The 21,540-nt window shown below is 44.0% G+C and overlaps 1 protein-coding gene across 1 annotated transcript in view; it reads left to right on the top strand.

Annotated features, from left to right (window-relative positions):
* LOC137522340 (potassium-transporting ATPase alpha chain 2) overlaps window positions 1-20,922 on the top strand; it is a 36,368-nt gene extending 15,446 nt beyond the window's left edge. Inside the window, exons 13-23 of the mRNA XM_068242379.1 lie at window positions 42-217; window positions 518-654; window positions 4,701-4,851; window positions 5,916-6,084; window positions 6,467-6,621; window positions 9,927-10,050; window positions 10,473-10,618; window positions 12,626-12,759; window positions 15,481-15,582; window positions 18,926-19,017; window positions 20,467-20,922. Coding sequence (XP_068098480.1) covers window positions 42-217; window positions 518-654; window positions 4,701-4,851; window positions 5,916-6,084; window positions 6,467-6,621; window positions 9,927-10,050; window positions 10,473-10,618; window positions 12,626-12,759; window positions 15,481-15,582; window positions 18,926-19,017; window positions 20,467-20,495 — 1,415 coding nt within the window. The 3' untranslated portion in view covers window positions 20,496-20,922. The remainder of the gene's footprint in view (window positions 1-41; window positions 218-517; window positions 655-4,700; window positions 4,852-5,915; window positions 6,085-6,466; window positions 6,622-9,926; window positions 10,051-10,472; window positions 10,619-12,625; window positions 12,760-15,480; window positions 15,583-18,925; window positions 19,018-20,466) is intronic.
* Window positions 20,923-21,540: the final 618 nt, after the last annotated feature.

Genomic DNA, 21,540 nt, shown 5'->3' with positions numbered 1-21,540 from the left:
CACATGACGGCCGCCACTCATCACTACTCTTTCCTGTCTAGGTTTTTGCCACCTTTTTCTCCCGGAAAATGAGTTCCCCCGACCCTATCAGTTTGACACCGAAAGCATGAACTTTCCCACCACAAACCTCTGCTTTGTTGGTCTCCTGTCCCTGATTGACCCACCTCGTTCCACAGTGCCGGATGCTGTCACCAAATGCAGAAGTGCGGGGATTAAGGTATGTACCTTCCTCAGAAAACACGTGGTGGTTGCGTTACCATGGCCAACATAAAAAAACTAGTGCAAACGTGGATACATTTCTGGAGAAACCAATCAGAATTCTTTTTTCTTTTATCAGTTATAACTGGTTGCTTTAGGCATCTTCTGCACATTTGCTTTGTTTTCACTTCTCTTCTTTTCACCGTTTTCTTTAGCTTCACCTTTATACATCAGCCTCACCGTGGCTCAGAATATAACTGTGTAACCAACATAGCAGATGTTTGATAACTTACTGATCTTTCTTGTCATGCCCACGTAGGTTATAATGGTTACTGGTGACCACCCAATCACAGCAAAGGCTATCGCTAGAAGTGTTGGCATCATCTCAGCTGGGAGTGAAACCGTGGAGGACATTGCCAAACGCCTGAACATTCCTGAAGAACAAGTAAATAAGCGGTAAGTAAACCCAACTCAGACCCAGGGCCGGTTCAAGTAACAATTGGGTCCTAGGGCAAAATTAGCCTGGGGGCCCCCCAATGGACACCCGCCGACCAAAACGCGTCATTAGAGGCCCTTTTTTGCAGCCAAATTCCCCTTCTGGGCCCCTGAGCTGTCTGCTGACTCTCCCCCCAATCACCTTCCAACTTAAAGAGACACTGAAGCGAAAAAAAAATGATGATATTATGATTTGTATGTGTAGTACAGCTAAGAAATAAAACATTAAGATCAGATACATCAGTGTAATTGTTTCCAGTACAGGAAGAGTTGAGAAACTCCAGTTGTTATCTCTATGCAAACAAGCCATTAAGCTCTCCGACTAAGTTAGTCGTGGAGAGGGCTGTTATCTGACTTTTATTATCTCAACTGTAAGTGTACTATTTACTTTTTCTCTGCTAGAGGAGATGTCATTACTTCACAGACTGCTCTGAAAGAATCATTTTGAATGCTGAGTGTAATCTGCACATATTAGAGAATGATGCAATGTTAGAAAAAACACTATATACCTGAAAATAAAAGTATGAGAATATTTTCTTTGCTGCTAATCTTCTAGTAATTATTCATAGTACACAACCAATTCACTATATCATATTTTTTTCGCTTCAGTGTCTCTTTAACTGTGCTCCCTAGGATCTCTGCAGTGTCTATGTCAGTGTAGTGTCTCACCTGCCCGCCAGCACAGATGAGACGCTGCTCTGCCAAAGACTCTGCAGAGTCCCTGGGGAGCAGCAGTCAAGATGGGGGAGGGACACCTTGGGGGCCCCTACAGGCTCTGGGGCCCTGGGGCAATTGCCCATTTTTTCCTATGGTAGCTTCAGCCCTGCTCAGACCTACCCTGCATATACAGTAGATTTCATATCATTCAGGGCAGCAATCCTGGGACCAGAAAGCTGAGAGGGGGATCATGGACAATGTACTCGATAACTCGTTTTCCACCCACCTGCAGCTATCTTCCCTGCCCCATGTTTCATAGAGGACACATGACCCATAGGGCTCGATTCACAAAGTGGTGCTAACCCAGTTAGAGACTTTGGGCCTGATTCACAAAGCGGTGCTAACAGTTAGCACCCTGGTGAAAAGCCCTTTATCACGCCTAAACTCAGTTTAGGCATGATAAGTTTAGGTGTGATAAGTTTAGGTGTGATAAGTTTAGGCATGATAAGTTTAGGTGTGATAAGTTTAGGCATGATAAGTTTAAGCACCAACTGCGTTAGCACCGCAGTGCACAGCTGATCAAAAGTTTTGCGCTAGCAAAGTCTGGTGCACTTCGCATAGAGTTTAATGGCGCTGCTTTGCGTGCGGGACTTTGCACGCTATCTACACTTATCTAAACTTAGCATGCCTAAACTTATCACACCTAAACTTATCACGCCTAAACTGGCTTTTCACCAGTGTGGTGAAAAGGTTATAAGTCTTTTAGGCGTGATAACTGAGTTATCACCGCTTTGTGAATCAGGCCCTTTGGGCCTGATTCACAAAGCGGTGCAAAGTGTTTGCACGCGAGTGAAAACCCCTTTATCACGCCTAAACTCAGTTTAGGCATGATAAGAAGAAACTCGCGCGAATTCTCCGCGCGCAAAGTTTTGCGCGCGCAAAGCACCCGGCACTTCGCGCGAAGCTCCCATTAAGCCCTATGGGACTTTGCGCGCGCGAGTTAGAGCACAAAGCGGTGATAACTTTGCTAGTGCAAAGGTTATCACGCCTAGGGCTCGATTCACAAAGCGGTGCTAACCCAGTTAGCATGCCTAAAAGACTTTAGGCATGATAACCATTGCACCATGCTGGTGAAAAGCCAGTTTAGGCATGATAAGTTTAGGTGTGATAAGTTTAGGTGTGATAAGTTTAGGCATGCTAAGTTTAGATAAGTTTATATCGCTTGCAAAGTCCCGCACGCAAAGCAGCGCCATTAAACTTTATACAAAGTGCACCAGTCTTTGCTAGCGTAAAACTTTTGATCAGCTGTGCACTGCGGTGCTAACGCAGTTGGCGCTTAAACTTAGCATGCCTAAACTTATCACACCTAAACTTATCATGCCTAAACTTATCACACCTAAACTTATCACACCTAAACTTATCATGCCTAAACTGAGTTTAGGCATGATAAAGGGCTTTTCACCAGCGTGCTAACAGTTAGCACCGCTTTGTAAATCAGGCCCCTAAAGTCTTTTAGGCGTGATAACTGAGTTATCACCACTTTGTGAATCGAGCCCTTTAGGCGTGATAACCATTGCACCACGCTGGTGAAAAGTCAGTTTAGGCGTGATAAGTTTAGGGGCTCGATTCACAAAGCGGTGCTAACAGTTAGCACCCTGGTGAAAAGCCCTTTATCATGCCTAAACTCAGTTTAGGCATGATAAGTTTAGGTGTGATAAGTTTAGGTGTGATAAGTTTAGGCATGATAAGTTTAGGTGTGATAAGTTTAGGCATGCTAAGTTTAAGCGCCAACTGCGTTAGCACCGCAGTGCACAGCTGATCAAAAGTTTTACTCTAGCAAAGACTGGTGCACTTCGTATAAAGTTTAATGGCGCTGCGTTGCGTGCGGGACTTTGCAAGCGATCTAAACTTATCTAAACTTAGCATGCCTAAACTTATCACACCTAAACTTATCACACCTAAACTTATCACGCCTAAACTGGCTTTTCACCAGCATGGTGCAATGGTTATCATGCCTAAAGTCTTTTAGGCATGCTAACTGGGTTAGCACCGCTTTGTGAATCGAGCCCTAGGTGTGATAAGTTTAGGCGTGATAAGTTTAGATAAGTGTAGATAGCGTGCAAAGTCCCGCACGCAAAGCAGCGCCATTAAACTCTATGCGAAGTGCACCAGACTTTGCTAGCGCAAAACTTTTGATCAGCTGTGCACTGCGGTGCTAACGCAGTTGGTGCTTAAACTTATCATGCCTAAACTTATCACACCTAAACTTATCATGCCTAAACTTATCACACGTAAACTTATCACACCTAAACTTATCACACCTAAACTTATCATGCCTAAACTTATCACCCCTAAACTCATCATGCCTAAACTTATCACACCTAAACTTATCACACCTCAACTTATCATGCCTAAACTGAGTTTAGGCGTGATAAAGGGCTTTTCACCAGCATGCTAACTGTTAGCACCGCTTTGTGAATCAGGCCCATACAGTGTATAGGAATCCAATTGTACGTAAGAGGATACCTGAACTGAGATACATATGGAGGCTGCCATATTTATTTCCCTTTAAACAATGCATATGGCCTGGCTGTCCTGCTGATCCTCTGCCTCCAATTCTTCCAGCCATAGACCCTGAACAAGTACGCAAATCAGGTGCTCTGACTGAAGTGTGACTGGATTAGCTGCATGCTTGTTCCAGGTGTATGATTCAGACACTACTGCAGCCAAAGAGATCAGCATCGTTGCCAGACAACTGGTATTGTTTTAAAATGGAATAAGTATGGCAACCTCCGTATCCCTCTCACTTCAGGTGTCCTTTAACCTTGTTGCTAACTGAGGTCTTTGAAACTCCCTGCAATGCTCCTGACAGGATGGTACAAAGTTGAAAACATACAAAAGTTTTGACAAAGTTTGTAAGGGTGGTACTTCCTCAGGGCGTGATAGTATAGCCATAGGGTAATACATATGGCAGCCTCCATATCCCATTCACTTCAGTTGTCCTTAAAAAACACTCACATTTATTCTGCAACTTATTATGGTTAAAATAATACCACATAGCTCTCATTTGATAGCTAGTTGGGCATCTAGCAGGACATGATTTCCAAAGTGTTCCTGTGGCTTTCTACAGGCCAATTTTGGTCATTTTGATCAATACTGATTGCCTAATACTGACTGAATACAAAAAGGCATTATTTGTGAAGTGATTGCAACAGTATAATGAGAGATCAACCAAGTGAAAAGTTATGTATGACGATTAATGACAAAATCAATAATAATACTGATGGACTATCAGATCTGGAGAACATTGTGAAGCCAGTTTTAACGTTCCCCTTTTCTCCTTGGCGTAGTGACGCAAAAGCGGCTGTGGTGAACGGGGCTCAGCTGAAGGACATGAGCGATGAGGATCTCGATGACGTTCTGGCCAATCACTCGGAGATCGTGTTTGCCCGGACGTCACCTCAACAAAAGCTGATTATTGTGGAAGGATGTCAGAGGCAGGTGGGTGTGGCCTTTCCTGTAGTCACATGATACACACAGCGCTAAGGCCTTTACAAGCTTATTGTGACGACCTCGTTCACAGGCTTGAATTTGGCCTTCAAGTGGAACTGCAGCACAAAGTTTCTGTTTTACTTTTAAATTGAGCAAAGGTCAGATTTTAACTGTTGTCAAGGTTACGTTTTGACACAGGTTGCCCTGCCTGGGACAACAGATAAGTTAGCAATGTCCCTGTGCAAATCATTCCGTTACATTTCTAAAGGCCAGGCACACACCCAGAGCCACTGGTAAATAGCATGCAAGGGAAGGGTGAAAACATTTAGGAGTCCCATCAAAGTTTTGGTGAGGGTCCCAATGATTTGTAGTTACACCTCTGCCTACAGCCAGGACTAGCGCTTCCATTGGGGCAAATGGCACAATGCCCCAGGGCCCCAGAGCCTGTGGGGCCCCCAAAGATGCCCCACTCCCCTCTAGCTATGGTGATCCATGAGAGCGGAAATGCTGTGTGTTTGCTCTGTATAGGAAAAGAAAAGGAGGAGGAGAATTATTCCCCCCATCCTTCCAGAACCTGTATGAGCCTAAACAAATGCCGGGTACAAACCCGTTCCTACTTGGTGAAATAAATGATTCTGATTCTGAATAATAGGAATCCTAAAAATGCTTTTTAGGGGACATATGATGGACCGCTAATGATATTTTGTGACGGGGGTGGGGGGGAAGATTGGATTGGGCCTTGCAGCCAGATAAGGGGCCCTGGGAGTGATTTGGTGTGCAGGAGGGATCGGGGGGCCCCCCAAGTTGCATTTGCCCTAGGGCCTCATTGTAGCTAGAACTGGCGCTGCCTACAGCCTAATAATATTGCGTACTGTATCACTCATCCTACAGGCAGCTGTTTCGGATAAGTGTGCCTTCTTCAGTCTGATGCTTTAGCAATGAATGCTCTACAACTGTCGTTTGAGGACTACAGCTGTGATTTTGGGTGCATTTTGGGATGAGACATTCGGTGAAAGAGAGGTTTGGGGTGTTAGAATTGTAGTCTGAGACTCATAAGAGCTTCCTTCCTGCAGAACTTCGTGGTGGCTGTAACCGGTGACGGTGTGAACGACTCTCCGGCCCTGAAGAAAGCCGATATCGGCATTGCTATGGGGATAGCCGGATCTGACGCTGCCAAAAATGCCGCAGACATGATCCTGCTGGATGATAACTTTGCTTCCATTGTCACTGGAGTAGAAGAAGGTAAACACTTATGGAAACCAATGCACTGTATTGCAGACATAGACACAGGCAGGCTAATGACGGACATTTTGGCCGCTTTGGCCGTGGAATGTATTTTGGAATGTATAGTGAAATGGAATTCAGAATTATTCCCGAATGTTCTGTTTGAAATCGCCTTTGAGCGCAATTACTTTCAGACGATGATCAGAAGTGCGTTATCTAAAGCAAGAAACATATTTTCCTGCAATAACAGAAGTTGTGAGACCCGCCTTCATATCTTGTCTATAAGCCAAATGCTAATATCTAGCAGCAGTACTGTGATATAAACACACCAACGTTCCTGTGCATCATCTAATGTGTACAGGTCAATTTACACAAGTAAACCAATCTTCTCGTATTACAGGACGTTTAATCTTTGACAATATCAAGAAGTCCATTGGCTACACCCTGACCAAGAATATCGCTGAGCTCTGCCCGTTCCTGATATACATCATCGCCGACTGCCCTCTGCCTATTGGCACCATCACCATCCTGTTCATTGATCTGGGGACAGACATTGTGAGTACCAACCTCAGCGCCACCATCATACGCGGGTCATGGAAAACTGACATGAGCCCAAATTTCGCACAGTGGTAATTTTGCATTTAAATTTGCAATAATCATAATTAATTTAGCATTTTCGCATAATTTTTGCATAATTTTCGCTGATTTTAGCGGTTATTAGCACAGCCCCTATATAGGCTATTGTCACCAAAATTGCTACGCATGTTAACCTTTTAACGACCGCTCTCAACGCCAATTGGCGTGAAGTCCTGGGGTGGGCTTTTGCAGGAGATCACCACTAGGAGACTGTTAGATGGCGAAACCGCGGTCTATTTACACTGTACAGCACTGCGATCTACGGCAGCGCTGTACTAGGGACAGAGGTGTGACACGGCTGTCCCCCTGGCTGGCACAGATGCGATCGGCTGTCATAGGCTGATGTCTATGACAGAAGATCGCTGTGATTGGCTGGTAGGGGGAGGGAGGAATATAAAAATAATTAAAAAAGGGGGAAATTTATAAAAAAATAAATAAACAAATAAACATTGTGGGAGCAATCAGAGCCCACCAACTGAAATCACTGTTGGTGGGCAGAAAGGGGGGAGGGGAATCACTTGTGTGTTAAGGTGGCCACTAACTGTCCAATTTCTAGCGAAATATCGTTCGAGCGATCAGGAATTCTGATCGGATTGGTTGTAAATAACCTCCGTTGATGGACACAATGGATTATGAACGAGTGAAAAAAATGTCATCCGCATGAATTTTCGTCGAACCAAAATGTGGATTTTCTTGTTGGTTGTGATAGATAGGAAGCAAAGATTGGTTCGTTGATGGTGTAGTGAACAATGTATTACAATATTTCACTTCCGATCAGAATTTCTGATTGCTCGAACGATTTTTCGCTAGAAATTGGATCATTAGTGGCCACCTTTAGGCTGTACAGCCTTGCAGCGAGGCCTTAAAGCTGCAGTGGCCCAATTTGTAAAAACTAGCCTGGACACTAGGGGTGTAAAGTCTGTGGCCCTGAAAGGGCTAAGGAGAATAGTGGGGAGAAGTAAAAAAAAAAAAAAACTTTTGAAAAAGACTGTAGTTTTTGAGAAAATCAATTTAAAAATGCAAAAGGAAAAATGTTTTTTAACTACTTGAAGACTGCTCCACGATGATGGGCGTGGCCGCGGCAGCAGCCCCACGACCACCTAACGCCAATTGGCGTCAGGTCCTAGAGCTGGCTACTGAAGGAGATCGCGCGCAGGGTGCGTGCGCATCTCCTTCTCGGGGGGCGGAGCTCCGCCCCGCCTTCAGTCTTTAAGCGGTGATCGCTGCTCAGGAGACCGTTAGACGGCGTGATCGCCGTCTATTTACACAGTACAGCGCTGCGATCAGCAGCAGCACTGTACTGGGGACAGCCGAGTGACACAGCTGTCCCCCTGGGGCACAAAAGAGCGAAAGGCTGGCTGGGGGAGGGAGGGAGGCTGGCTGGGGGAGGCAACAGAAACGTTTAAAAAAATAAAATAAAAACACACTATAAATATTTATATAAAAAAAATAAACAACTGTGTGTGGGCGATCAGACCCCACCAACAGAGAGCTCTGTTGGTGGGGAGAAAAGGGAAGGGGGGGGAATCACTTGTGTGCTGTGTTGTGCGGCCCTGCAGCTTGGCCTTAAAGCTGCAGGGGCTTATAGTTCTGCTTCAGTCTACAAGCTAAAAATGAATAATGAAAGTGAATTTAGACTCACTTCAGAGTCTCTTTAACATACGTAGCAATTTTGGAGACAGTAGCATGTATGGGACTTTGCTGTTAACCGCTGAAGTCAGCATGCAATTACGCAAAAGTTACGTTAAATTACGTATGGAATACACAAAATCAGTTGAATTTACAAATTGTAATTACGTATGGTCGTATTTGCGGAAATTTACGTGAAATTTTGTGTAATCTTAATTAGCTGATTACCATCATAATTAATGTTGGGGTTTACTGACTTCTCTAGCTATACCATTTGTGAATAATGCTATGTTGTACAAGGGATGGGTCCTAGGTCTGTACTATAGTCAGGTGAAGTCTGGGCTTCTTAAGGGCAGTGTGCATTTTTATATTTTAACAAAATATATAACCTTAACCCTATAAAGACCAAAAACTGTTGAAAAATATCTACTTAAAGCATACCCGAACTCCTGCACAGCACACAATGAGAAGTCTTTATTTCACGTACAGTTGCCTAAGAAATTCCCTGCTCTGTGTTTTTTTAGCCAGATCAAAGAGTTTAATTGGGTTCTTATCAGCAACTGTGAATAGACTGCAGGAGATCTCTGCCAAAGCAGCTCTTCCCATACAGTAAACACTGAGGCTTAACTCATTCAGTGCTCCCAGCAAAAGTGAAACCTAGTAGAACTTCGGGTTCTTTTTTTAGGATTTCTATAAATTGTAATGAAGATTTTTTTCCCCACAGGTTATCATCCTGTGGATAATCTTTTATAGCAGAAAGGAAGTTCTGAGTTTAGTTGCACTTTAAATAAAAAAAGATTCTGAGATCCATTGGGGTAGATTGTCAAAAGTAAAATGTTGCCGGTATTATACACAGGTAACATAGTGTGCATTGCACACATAGGACAACTTGCATCATGTACACATCCCATTTGTTACTTTTATAACCCAAGTTCCACTATTTGCGTAACCCACAATATAGAAGTAATGAGCACATTGTGTACATAACATGTGTTGCGCTATGTGCGCAAACCCATGTTGCATTGCTTGCATAAACACTCGTAAAATTTCCATTGTTTGTGTACAGCAGTTTTACTGTACTTTCATGAATATGCCCCATTGGCTCTTAATCAATTAACTTTATTCCTGAGTTTTCTCACAGCAGAAGTTTTCACAGCTTTCCATGCCAGGTGTTTGTAGAGATGAGGAGAACCCCATTGGGAATGAGCTCTGAATTGCCTTTGTAGTTCTTGACTTTATAAAAGACCACAGAATAGCAGGAGGGACCGGAAGTGATGTATAGAAGGAAGTGACGTATGAACGGAAGTGACATCATCAGAGTCCAGGAGGATTATAGACAGAGCTGGAGGGGAGACAATGAGCAGCAAGTGTCTCTGGCTAGATATTAATTGTGTTTCTCACCTGGGAAAGGGTGTACTTGTAATATACCTAGAAGATGCACCGGGCGGTTCCCTTTCTTGTTATCGGTGTGGAAACAGACTTGTGGAATCTTTTTTGTCCCCAGTGGTTCCTGGTGATAGTATTACAGAGTGATGGCAGTGATCTCATTGCTGTTTTCTTCCATCATATAACATAATTGTGTTTTGCTTCCGCAGATTCCTTCTGTCTCATTCGCCTATGAGAAAGCGGAGAGAGACATCATGAACCGCCAACCACGCAGGAAGAACATAGACAGATTGGTCAATCAGAATCTGGCTCTGTATGCCTACATCCAAATCGGTGCGTAGATCAGACGGCATACCTTATAGAATTAAGAGATTTGTGATCACCGCAGCTCACAAGGGGAGGACACGTGGACATGCACAATCATTATAGCTGAGTCTGTTTACTCTGATGTCTTTTCAAGCCCAAGCCTGCCCCCTCCTGGCTTTGCTATAATGACTCCGCTATAATGATTCCTGAGCAAAGCCAGACTGAATGCTCAGGGGGGATATTATTAGGGCTGTAACAAGCAGGCTGAGCAGTGAAGGATGAAACAGAGAGCAGGTTAGGTGTTTCCTCTAATGTTCCCACTGATATATATGGTAAAATTCATGAGGGTGCTTCGTCTCTGGTTCACTTTAAGATCCACACTCTAACATTATTCCTGTTTTGTTTTTCTGGTTGCATGATGTTTGTTTACATCTAAATTTCATTTGCAGGAATCATCCAATCGGTTGGAGCGTTTCTGAATTACTTCACGGTATTGGCTGAGCAGGGCTATCTGCCCTACACCCTAATCGGCTTGCGTGTGAATTGGGAGAATCCGGGTTATAATGATTTACAAGACAGCTATGGACAGGAATGGGTAGGTTTAGAGATTAAATTCAACATCAAACCTCCACATTTCATGTTATTTTACACAGGGTTGGGTGTTTAATGTTAGCCCAGGTTGGCTGCACTGCTCACTTTCTTTAGGTTACCCAGGCTTTAAGGCAGGTGCCCAGGGCCTGATAGGTGGCCAGGGGCATGTCTGACTCCTCCTTCCAGTGATAATCGTAATCAGCTAATTACGATTACGCAAAATGTCATGTAAATTTTCGCTTATACGTATTTACAGTTTGTAAATTCAATTGATTTCGTATAGTAAATTGTAATTTCGCCTAACATTTTGTGTAATTTCGTGTCGACTTTGGCAGTGAATAGAAAAACCCCCATACATGGTAGTGACACCAAAATTGCTACATATGTTAAGAAGAATAGTGGGTATAAGTTAAAAAAAAAGAATTTTCCATAAAGACCCTGTAGTTTTTTGAGAAAATCGATTTTAATAATGCAAGAAAAAAATGTTTTTAAACAAAAAATGACAGTTTAAAAATCATTTTTCTTTGCATATTTAACATCGATTTTCTCAAAAACTACAAGGTCTTTTTGAAAAATTCTTTTTTTGACTTGTACCCAATATTCTCCTTAGCATATGAAGCAATTTTGGATACAAAATTTCGCGAAATTGCATGAAAATTACGTGAAACACTGAGAGCGCTGATCAGAAATGCAGTCAAGAGGCCCATGGTGACTCTGGACAAGCTGCAGAGATCTACAGCTCAGGTGGGGGAATCTGCCAATAGGACAACTATTAGTTATGCACTGTACAAAGTTGGCCTTTATGGAAGAGTGGCAAGAAGAAAGGCATTGTTAACAGAAAAGCATAAGAAGTCCCGTTTGCAGTTTGCCACAAGCCATGTGGGGGACACAGCAACCATGTGGAAGAAGGTGCTCTGGTCAGATGAGACCAAAACTGAACTTTTTGGCCAAAATGCAAAACGCTATGTGTGGCGGAAAACTAACACTGCACATCACTCTGAACACACCATCCCCACTGTCAAATATGGTGGTGGCAGCATCATGCTCTGGGGGTGCATCTCTTCAGCAGGGACAGGGAAGCTGGTCAGAGTTGATGGGAAGATGGATGGAGCCAAATACATGGCAATCTTGGAAGAAAACCACTTGGAGTCTGCAAAAGACTTGAGACTGGGGCAGAGGTTCACCTTCCAGCAGGACAATGACCCTAAACATAAAGCCAGGGCAACAATGGAATGGTTTAAAACAAAACATATCCATGTGTTAGAATGGCCCAGTCAAAATCAGATCTAAATCCAATCGAGAATCTGTGGCAAGATCTGAAAACTGCTGTTCACAAACGCTGTCCATCTAATCTGACTGAGCTGGAGCTGTTTTGCAAAGAAGAATGGGCAAGGATTTCAGTCTAAAGATGTGCAAAGCTGGTAGAGACATACCCTAAAAGACTGGCAGCTGTAATTGCAGCAAAAGGTGGTTCTACAAAGTATTGACTCAGGGGGTTGAATAATTATGCACACCCCACTTTGCAGTTATTTATTTGTAAAAAAAAGTTTGGAATCGTGTATGATTTTTTATTCCACTTCTCACGTGTACACCACTTTGTATTGGTCTTTCACGTGGAATTCCAATATAATTGATTCATGTTTGTGGCAGTAATGTGACAAAATGTGGAAAACTTCAAGGGGGCCGAATACTTTTGCAAGTCACTGTATATATACACACACATGCAGAGAGAGAGAGAGAGAGAGATGCTGTTTGCTTGGCTTTCATTTCCCACAATGCAACAAGGTTCACACACAGGAAACTGTCAGGGCCATGGGCCTACACCTAATCCACTAGGGGGCAGGATAGCAGTTCATGTCACAGATTTAAGTGAGTGAGAAACTCAATCATCTATTGTTGTCTATTATTAATGAAAATTTATAGTACTTTTGTGGAATATTTGGACTTCTGTGCTCTCAGTTTGCATCCCTCTAACCCTCTTTCATATGTATGTGTGTTTTTTTTTCTGCAGACGTTCTTCCAGCGGCAGTTCCAGGAGTGGACAGTGTACACGGCTTTCTTTATCAGTATCGTGGTTGAACAACTGGCCGATCTGCTCATTAGGAAGACGCGGAGGAATTCTATCTTCCAGCAGGGAGTGTTTGGGTAAGTGGAAGGATGGCGATTGGTGCTGGCACTGGAGGCGTGGGGGGATGAGCCAAAGCGTCAGCCTGTGATCACGTCAGACATCCGATTAGGAACAAGGAATTTTCCTTTGCTCATACAAGCATAACTGTCCCGTTCTGGGCAAGACAGTCCCTCTTTGAGAGCCAAATCCCTCTCTCCCTCTTCCTTCTTCATTTCAGTCCCTCTTTCAGGACTGATGCACAGATCTATGTAAATACATGTATTTTTGTACTGAAAAATGTGTTTATTATACTCTTTATTCCCATCCTTAAAATTAATATATTTCTTATTTTTAAATGTTAAGATGAAGGAAAAATAATGATGATAGCGGTGTAGTTTGAATGATAAAACTACGACTTTTGCTTATGGATTCTTTGTAGTAGGCGTCACTAGGGGTGTGGTGGGGGCGTGGTTAGAGGTGTAGATAACAGAAAGAAAAAGGGACAACGAGAGCCCAATATGGTGTAGTAAGTCGTGATACCAGAATATCAACAGAAATCATATAGTTATACTCACAAACATGGGCTACCACAAAGGCAACCACTGTAAAGGCAAGTGGGGAGATTAGACCTGACCCCACTCAGGTTAAGAAGTCTCCTTCTGTAGATCGGAAATATGGGGTAACACCCCTTCGCCAAGGGTGGATTAGACAATATACTGAACCGTATAACAGAGGCGCCAACGTAGGATAAAAACATTTAAAATCAGTTTAAAAAGAGGAGATGGTGGTGGACTTGCCTCCACCAAGAAGACACCAAGAGCAGTAGTTATATAATAACAATTTATTCAAGGTACTCCAAAAATGCAATGCGTTTCGTGAGTTTTAACCTGCTTCCTCAGGCAATAAAACGGAGCAAAAACAAAATGGGCCAATGTCTTACTATTGCTATTGCAAGATTGTATAGATAAGGATTGTATAGTTTACATCTAGTTTGTCTGAATGATCATTATGCAGTTTTACCTCCAGATCTGGAGAGAGTGAGGATCAGATGGTTCTGGCCACAAAAAAGATGCAGTGATTGCTCTCACTGTGTGTTGGGGGAGGTGGGGGGGGGGGGGGGGTCCTAAGCGCAATACTGAAGTAACTTGGGTGAAAAAAAAGCAGATACTCACCGATGGAGAGGGAAGACTCTGGATCATATAGAGCAGGGGTAGAGAACCTCAGGAGGCAGATGTGGCTCTTCTGATGGCTGCATCTGGCTCACAGACAAATCAGTCGGGGTTTATTCACTAAGCTACACTGCTCAAGCAGCACAGCTTAGTGTGGCAGCACAAGTAAAATGTTCAAAGTAGGCACACTACTGCTGTACAGTGCACAGCTAACTTACTCGCGCTCCCCCATAACGCTCCAATTGTCCCACTCTGGACCCTGTGAGGTCAAGTGACTTTGTAGGACAAGATCCCCGCACTTTGATTGGCCCAATAGGCTGCCTGTCACTTGAAGGTGATGAAAAAAAAAATATAAATAAAAAAAATAAAATACAAATTGAATCAACCCCCAATTCAGCTAGCTAACTGTACAAGCTGTTAGTCGGTATTTCTCCTGTCTGGCTCTCGGGGAAATTGTTGATGTTGCTGAAACCCAAGAGAAGCTGAAGCCCTGTCTGACACTTCCACTGCCCGGCAGATCAACTGTATGCACATCACCATGGCAACAGGGACAGCCGTCTGCTGCGCATACGCATTGTCCCAGATTGAAACATATTGTATGGTTCTCAGGGAAATACATTTTAAAATATGTGGCGTTTATGGCTCTCTCAGCCAAAAAGGTTACTGAGCCCCGATATAGAGCATTCCTGTTCCTCCCTTGGTGTCCTGATTCCAGCGCTGTCCCCATCTTGAATTTGCCGCCTCCAAAAGCCCACGAAAGGCATTGTGTCCCCTGAGCGCTTCAGAAGACAAGCGTCTCCGTACTAAGCATGTGCTGTTCAAATGTTCCCGCCTTTCGGAAGCACTTGGGGATATAAGTGCTTCTGAAAATTGACGGGGATGCCCAAAGGTGTATTGACCAGTTGGTCAAACACGCACAACGGGGGGGGGGGGGGGGGGGGGGGACGGGGTGGGACGACCAGAACACAAAGGGAGAAACAGGAAGGTCCTTTAGGATCCAGAGCCTTTCCTCTCCATAGCTGAGTACCTGTCTCTTTCTTTCCCAGGTCACTTAAAGTGAACCTCCGGACTAAAAATCTACTCAGCAGCACTGAAAAGGCTTGGCATTTATTTAACAGTTTCACAGCTTCAGAACTTTGTTTTTCTTACCCAAGCATCATTTTTAGCTGCATTTTTAGCTAGGCTCCACCCATCAAAGAAAACTGCCCGGGCTTTTTTTTTCCTGATGCTGTGCAAAGCATGATGGGATTTCCTATGTTGTTCACGTTGCCTAGCAACTGGGAGGGGTGATCAGCACACAGGGCAGTTGGAACTGTGTCTCATGCTCCCTGTCACCTTCTTTCAACCAAAAAGATGGCTGCCCGCATGAAATCAAACATTTGCCTGTTCTTTTAAAACAGGGTGTGTAAGAGATTATATTACCTATCTATTTTGATTAACATAACAAATGTAACTTAATGACAGTATGTTTGTTTAGGCTGAAGTTCCTCTTTAAGTATCATTTAAATGTTTTCTGTATTTTTGGGGGGTATAGTTTAGGTTGCATTATTTGCTGAAACTTCCAACATTCGTCTCCTCCTTCTCTTGCAGTAATAAAATTCTCTTGATGGGGCTACTTTCACAGATCATCATCGGGGCTTTCTTGTCTTACTGCCCGGGAATGCCCTACGGATTGAAGTTTTGTCCACTGAGGTGAGTTGTCGTCAGACAGGTTCTCTGCACTCTGTTCCATGCCTGAAGGTGGTGGGGTGTTGAATGATGGAATTTTTACCTTTATAATTATAAAGTGAAAGTATGCCACTTTCTTGAGCAAAACAATAAAAAAAGGTTTGATCTATGTAAAGTACACTTGCAAATTTGTGTGTCCAACGAAAACCAGTTTTTGAACATCCAACTCGAATGTTGTGAGGAGGAGATTTTCGGTTGGATTATCTGTCCTTATAAGTTTCTGGCTACCTCTTCCTCACCTCGTTCGAGCTGAAGAAGGTTCTGCTTGTAGCAACAAAGTGGTTGATTATCACAAAGATAAAGTTAAGGGCCTGGAGGATATTTATATACTGTAGGCAATGAGGAGTTGATAGACAGGTTCTGAAATGATTTGTTTATGCCGGACTGTAGGTGTGCTTAAGTGGCCTGGTTCACACGGGCGTTTTGCCGGTGTTAAACGAAATTTACTGTTGTTTGAGCAAGCGCCATGCTTGACCCTGACTTTTACTGTCGTCTGGTTTATTTCTGAAAGCTACTGTACATAAAGCTTCTAGGATCGCCTAGCTTCCATCACATGTCCCTCTGCGAGGATCAAAATTGGCGGGAATTGCTGCTGAAAGTTGCCAAATGCTTTTCTGCTTGCATTGGAGCAAGACGTTGTGGGGTGCCTGTGTAAACTGGTCCTTAAGTACCATAAAAAAGTGTTTCACTTACCTGGGACTTCTCCCTGCCTCCTGTGCCCTCGCAGTCACTCAAAGATCCTCTGGTCCCCTGCCGCGGTTCAGTTTCATTACCGCTTGCGCGGCCCTGGCCGTGCGCATATCGTTCGCGCTCCTTTCTACGGGAGCGTCATGCGCAGGCGCAGTACGAGAAATCCTCTATTGCACCTGCACAGGCCTCTCCTGGCAACAGGAGCGTAAACGAGTATGCATGCGGACAGTGCCGTGCAGGCGCAGTGGCCATCGACTGAGAAAAGGAAACTGCGCCGCGGCGGGGGACGGGAGGATCATTGAGGACCAGCTCGGGCACAGGACGGCTGCAGGGGGCTGGTAGAAGCCCCAGGTAAGTGAAGCTCTTTTTTTTAAAGGTACTTCAGGTTCCCTTTAAGTACCTCACCACTGATAAATTTTTTTAACCCATTGCTTCAGTTATTCTACAGGCCCATACACACGTCGGATTTTTTCGAACGACGGGTCGTTTGAACGTCCCGTCGTTCAGTCGTCCGCCCGCTAAATCGGGCGTGTGTACAGACTGTCGTTCGTGTGATAAGACTGAGTTTGAGCGGCTCAAACTCAGTCTTATCACGCGAACGACAGTCTGTACACACGCCCGATTTAGCGGGCGGACGACTGAACGACGGGACGTTCAAATGACCCGTCATTCACGAAAATCCGACGTGTGTATGGGCCTGTAGAATAACTGAAGCAATGGGTTAAAAATTCATTATATAAATGGGAAAGTTCGGATGTTTGGATGTTTGTTACTCAATCACACAAAAACGGCTGATCGGATTTGAATGAAATTTGGCACACACATAGTACACTACCTGGAATAACATATAGGATACTTTTTATCCCTATAACCAAAAAGTGGGCGGAGACAAATACAATGTAAACGGCAGCCATTCTTACACTGTTAATGGTAGGGCTCTCAAACTTTGCACAGTTGGTTACTGGGTGACTGGGATTAATATTCAGGAAAGTGGGTGGAGCCTACAACACCCAATTAAAATTCACCTGTTGATTTTCAAGGAGAATATTTAATTTGCTGCCATTCTTATACTGTTAATAGCAGATGCCTCAAACCTGGTACAGTTGGTCATTGGGTGACTGGGGTTCAAATTCAGAAAGGGGGGGAGCCACAAACAGACAAAGCAAATTATTGATGCCAAAGACCAAAAAGCTCACAAACTAGGTCATTGAGTAATTGAGTTATTGTGTGTTAGGATTAGGGAAAGTGGGCGGATCCAACACCAGCCAAATACATAATCGGGCAACGCCGGGCCATCAGCTAGTATAATAATATATGTAAAAATAAACATATATACTCGCATATTAGCAAACAGCTGTTTGTTAGGGGACTGGTATTTGTTAGAAATGCAAAAATATTTGCCTTATTTTTTTGGGGTTTCAAACATTTTTGAGATGCAGCAGAAGGAGAAAAGCTGTTCTGAATTTCAGATGCCTGGTGTTTTCTTCATTTATTTCACTGTTTGTGAACTAAATAAAGTGTAATTTATTTGAAATTATAACAGCTTTTCCCCGGAACTTCATATACAAATGATATGCTCTATACCAGTCAGGGCCGGCCCGCTCATGAGGCGGGGTGAAACTTTTGACTCAGGAGGCACATTTCTAGGGGCGGCATCCGCCCCTCGGTGGGTGCAGGGAGCCGGCCGCCGAGCTGGAGGGGTAGCGGGCAGGACGGGGGTATTGGGCCTAGCGGCGGGGAGGGGGGTCGGACCCCCCCCCCCTCGCCTGGGTCCCCCGTCCTCCGCTCCCCTCCAGCCTTAAATAGATCAGAAGCGCTACTCGTAAGAGGCAGTGGGCGGGGAGGACTCACCTCTTCCTCGATCCAGCGTGCGCTCCACTGACGTCACTTCCTGCAACGCCGCCCACTGTATTGTAAGTGGACGGCGTTGCAGGAAGTGACGTCAGTGGAGCGCACGCTGGATCGAGCGAGGAAGAGGTGAGTCCTCCCGCCCACTGCCTCTTACAAGTAGCGCTTCTGATCTATTTAAGGCTGGAAGGGAGCGGAGGACGGGGGACCCAGGCGAGGGGGGGGGGTCTCACCCCCCTCCCCGCCGCTAGGCCCAATACCCCCGTCCTGCCCGCTACCCCTCCAGCTCGGCGGGGGCGGCAGCAATAATTTTTTCAAAATTTGCCTCAGGCGGCAAAAAGTCTAGGGCCGGCCCTGGTATAGTCCTCAAACTAAGGCCCACAAGCCGAATGTGGCCCCCTGAGGCTTTTTTACCGGCCTTCCACACAGAAAATGTATTACTTATAGATGCGGTCAGCTACATCTTTAAATATTGTTGGTCCGCATATAGAATAGCAGTGCTGGCTCCACCCATCCACATGGAAGCCAGAAAGCAGTAATTTGCTGGTTTCCAATCAAATTCCACATCAGGTGACACTGCTGTCCAATTGGACTTCAGGTTGTCACCTGGGTATGCTTCACTGTCTGGCCCGCAACGACTTCTACATCATTTTATGTATACTCCGGCCCCCCAGCAGTCTGAAGTATGTTGACCCGGCCCTCGACCCAAAATGTTTGGGGACCCTGCTCTATACAATGTCTAACAGATTCTTCTGTGTCCCAATTTCAGAGCTCAGTACTGGTTTGTGTCCTTGCCATACGCCGTCCTGATCTTTATTTATGATGAGATTCGAAAATTATTCATCAGACGACACCCTGGCAGTAAGTATCAGTTTACAGTATTGGTGCAAACTGTATTGTATGTTCTGCCGTGTAACTCCCCTCTTACTGCATGAGTAATTAGCGCACAAAGCAGGACGCATTGCAACTATACTAATTTAGTAATACAGGAAAAGTAGAAAGTCTGAAATAATGTTAGCAAAAATTGTATTTGTAATGTACAAATGTGAAGAGATTTTTTTTGTTAAATGAACATAGAACATACTTCTTTCTTGTGGGAAGGCAGGAGAGAATTTACTACAAAGAAAGAGAAAATTTTCCTTCTGTACTTAAAGAGGAACTGTTGCGAAAATCTTAAAATTTAAAACACATACAAATAAGAAGTACATTTTCTTCCAGAGTAAAATGAGCCATAAATTACTTCTGTCCTATGTTGCTGTCACTCACAGTAGGTAGTAGAAATCTGACCAACATTACCAACAGCTGGCACCTCCCCCGAGTGATCAGGAGCCATCGCGTATGGCTGCTGATCACATGATCACTACGATCGCCGTCGGATCGTAGTGATCACTTTGACAGCTACGGCGGTAGGGGGGAAAAGAAGAGGATCCACTCACCTCCGTGCCGTTCCAGTGACGATCGGCGCCCCCCTCTGCTCTGGCCGGCATCTCTGCTCCGTCTGACGTCAGCGCCGGGTCCCGGCTTGATGACGTCATCAAGCCGCGACCCGGACCTGAGCGTCATTTGGAGCGGAGATGCCGGCTGGAGAAGAGATGGCTACTGCGGCTCATCGCTGGAGCCTGGAAGGTGAGTGATGGCTGCCAGCTACAGGGGGGACACCATGCCCAGCCAGCCACAGACGGGATCCGGCCGCCCGACCCCCCCCCCCAAACGTGCCCCCCTTCTTCCATGCAAATTGCCCTGGTCCTTAAGGGGGGATAGGCCGCCGGTCCTGAAGTGGTTAAACAGCAATATATATTTTTTTACTAGTTTTTTAAACAATTAAAATGCAAGGTGAAATTGTTGATAGTCTTTAGCTAATTATAAAGCAGAAAATATGTTTTCTGAGATAGCACAACACGTTGATGAGGTGCATTAAACCAAATAAAATCGTAAAATTAGAGGTGACTTACCTCTCAGACAACATAATCAATTTTGAAAAAAGAGATCGATTTTTATTAGCACAGGCAACACGTTTCGTGGGTGCATGCCCACTTCATCAGGCCATTAACAGTGCTGAAAGAATCAAGCCTCTAAACCAGGAGCACCTCCTGGTTTAGACTATATGTCCTGCAGAAAGCTTATTTCTCATTTTAAACTTAGTGGCATATTGCGCTATTGGGCTCTCGTTGTGCTTTTTTTCTAGGATGTCCTCCACCCACCCACATTTCTGGTCATGTTTTCTGAGTTGGCCTGTATAAAATAACTTGATTATTTACAAAGTGCCGCTTTTGTGGATACAGCTTCACTAATCTCTCCTCTCTCTTGCAGGCTGGTGGGACAGGAACATGTATTATTAGGTCCGATGGACTGTACGATACCCCTCGAGGCGTCTGGACTTGCACAACAATATTTCTGCACTGTGTATACAGATATCCTGTTTGTTGAACAAATTAAGGATAATAAACTATTTGTATATGCCATGTATAAAGTTAAAGCCCAGTTTAATCTGAAATTAAACAAGACAAATTCTAATAGCGATCAGGCTCCACGGCCAAGCAGGTCAATCAGGAGTGATCGTGTAACGACCAAAGTCAGAATAACAATAGATGCCAGGTTATATTTACAGTCACCCCTACATTGTAGTAAAAAGTTTATACGAGGAGGTGAGACGTGACATTCACAGGAAGTAAGTGGTGAGAAATATGGAAGAGCCATCAAAATTGTTTCCCCGGGGAAAATCATATTTTTTGTCATAAGAATTTTTTTTTCAAAAATTCTTTGAACTTTTGTATGGCAAATGTTCATAAAAGTTTCATTAATTTTGTAAAAATATAGATTCTCTTGCTCTTTTGACTTTTTTTTTTGAATTTTATAAAAATTCCAGATTTTTGTGAAACATGCAATATACCATTTCCTGAGAATTCTCATCTTCACAAAAATACCAGTGAACTAAAAATAGCCAAAATTGCTCAACGCTGGTTAGAAACTGTAAGACCTTAATCTGATAACAGGACACTTCAGCAGGTTTTAAATTTGCGCACAGCTACTGGCAAGCACTCAGAGAGTTATAATGGATTGTTTTTACTTAAAGGATACCCGAACTGACATGTGACATGATGAGATAGACGTGTATGTACAGTGCCTAGCACACAAATAACTATGCTGTGTTCCTTTTTTTCTTTCTCTGCCTGAAAGAGTTAAATATCAGGTATGTAAGTAGCTGACTCAGTCCTGACTCAGACAGGAAGTGACTACAGTGTGACCCTTACTGATAAGAAATTACAACTATAAAACACTTTCCTATAAGAAAATGGCTGCTAGAGAGCAATAAAACGATAAAAAGGGGAATTTCATATCAGTGAGGGTCACACTGTAGTCACTTCCTGTCTGAGTCAGGACTGA

This window comes from Hyperolius riggenbachi, chromosome 6 (genome assembly GCF_040937935.1).
Source record: "Hyperolius riggenbachi isolate aHypRig1 chromosome 6, aHypRig1.pri, whole genome shotgun sequence".
In the NCBI taxonomy this organism is placed as follows: Eukaryota; Metazoa; Chordata; class Amphibia; order Anura; family Hyperoliidae; genus Hyperolius; species Hyperolius riggenbachi.
Note: the sequence above shows the minus strand (reverse complement) of the source record. Positions and strands in the feature narration are given on the sequence as shown.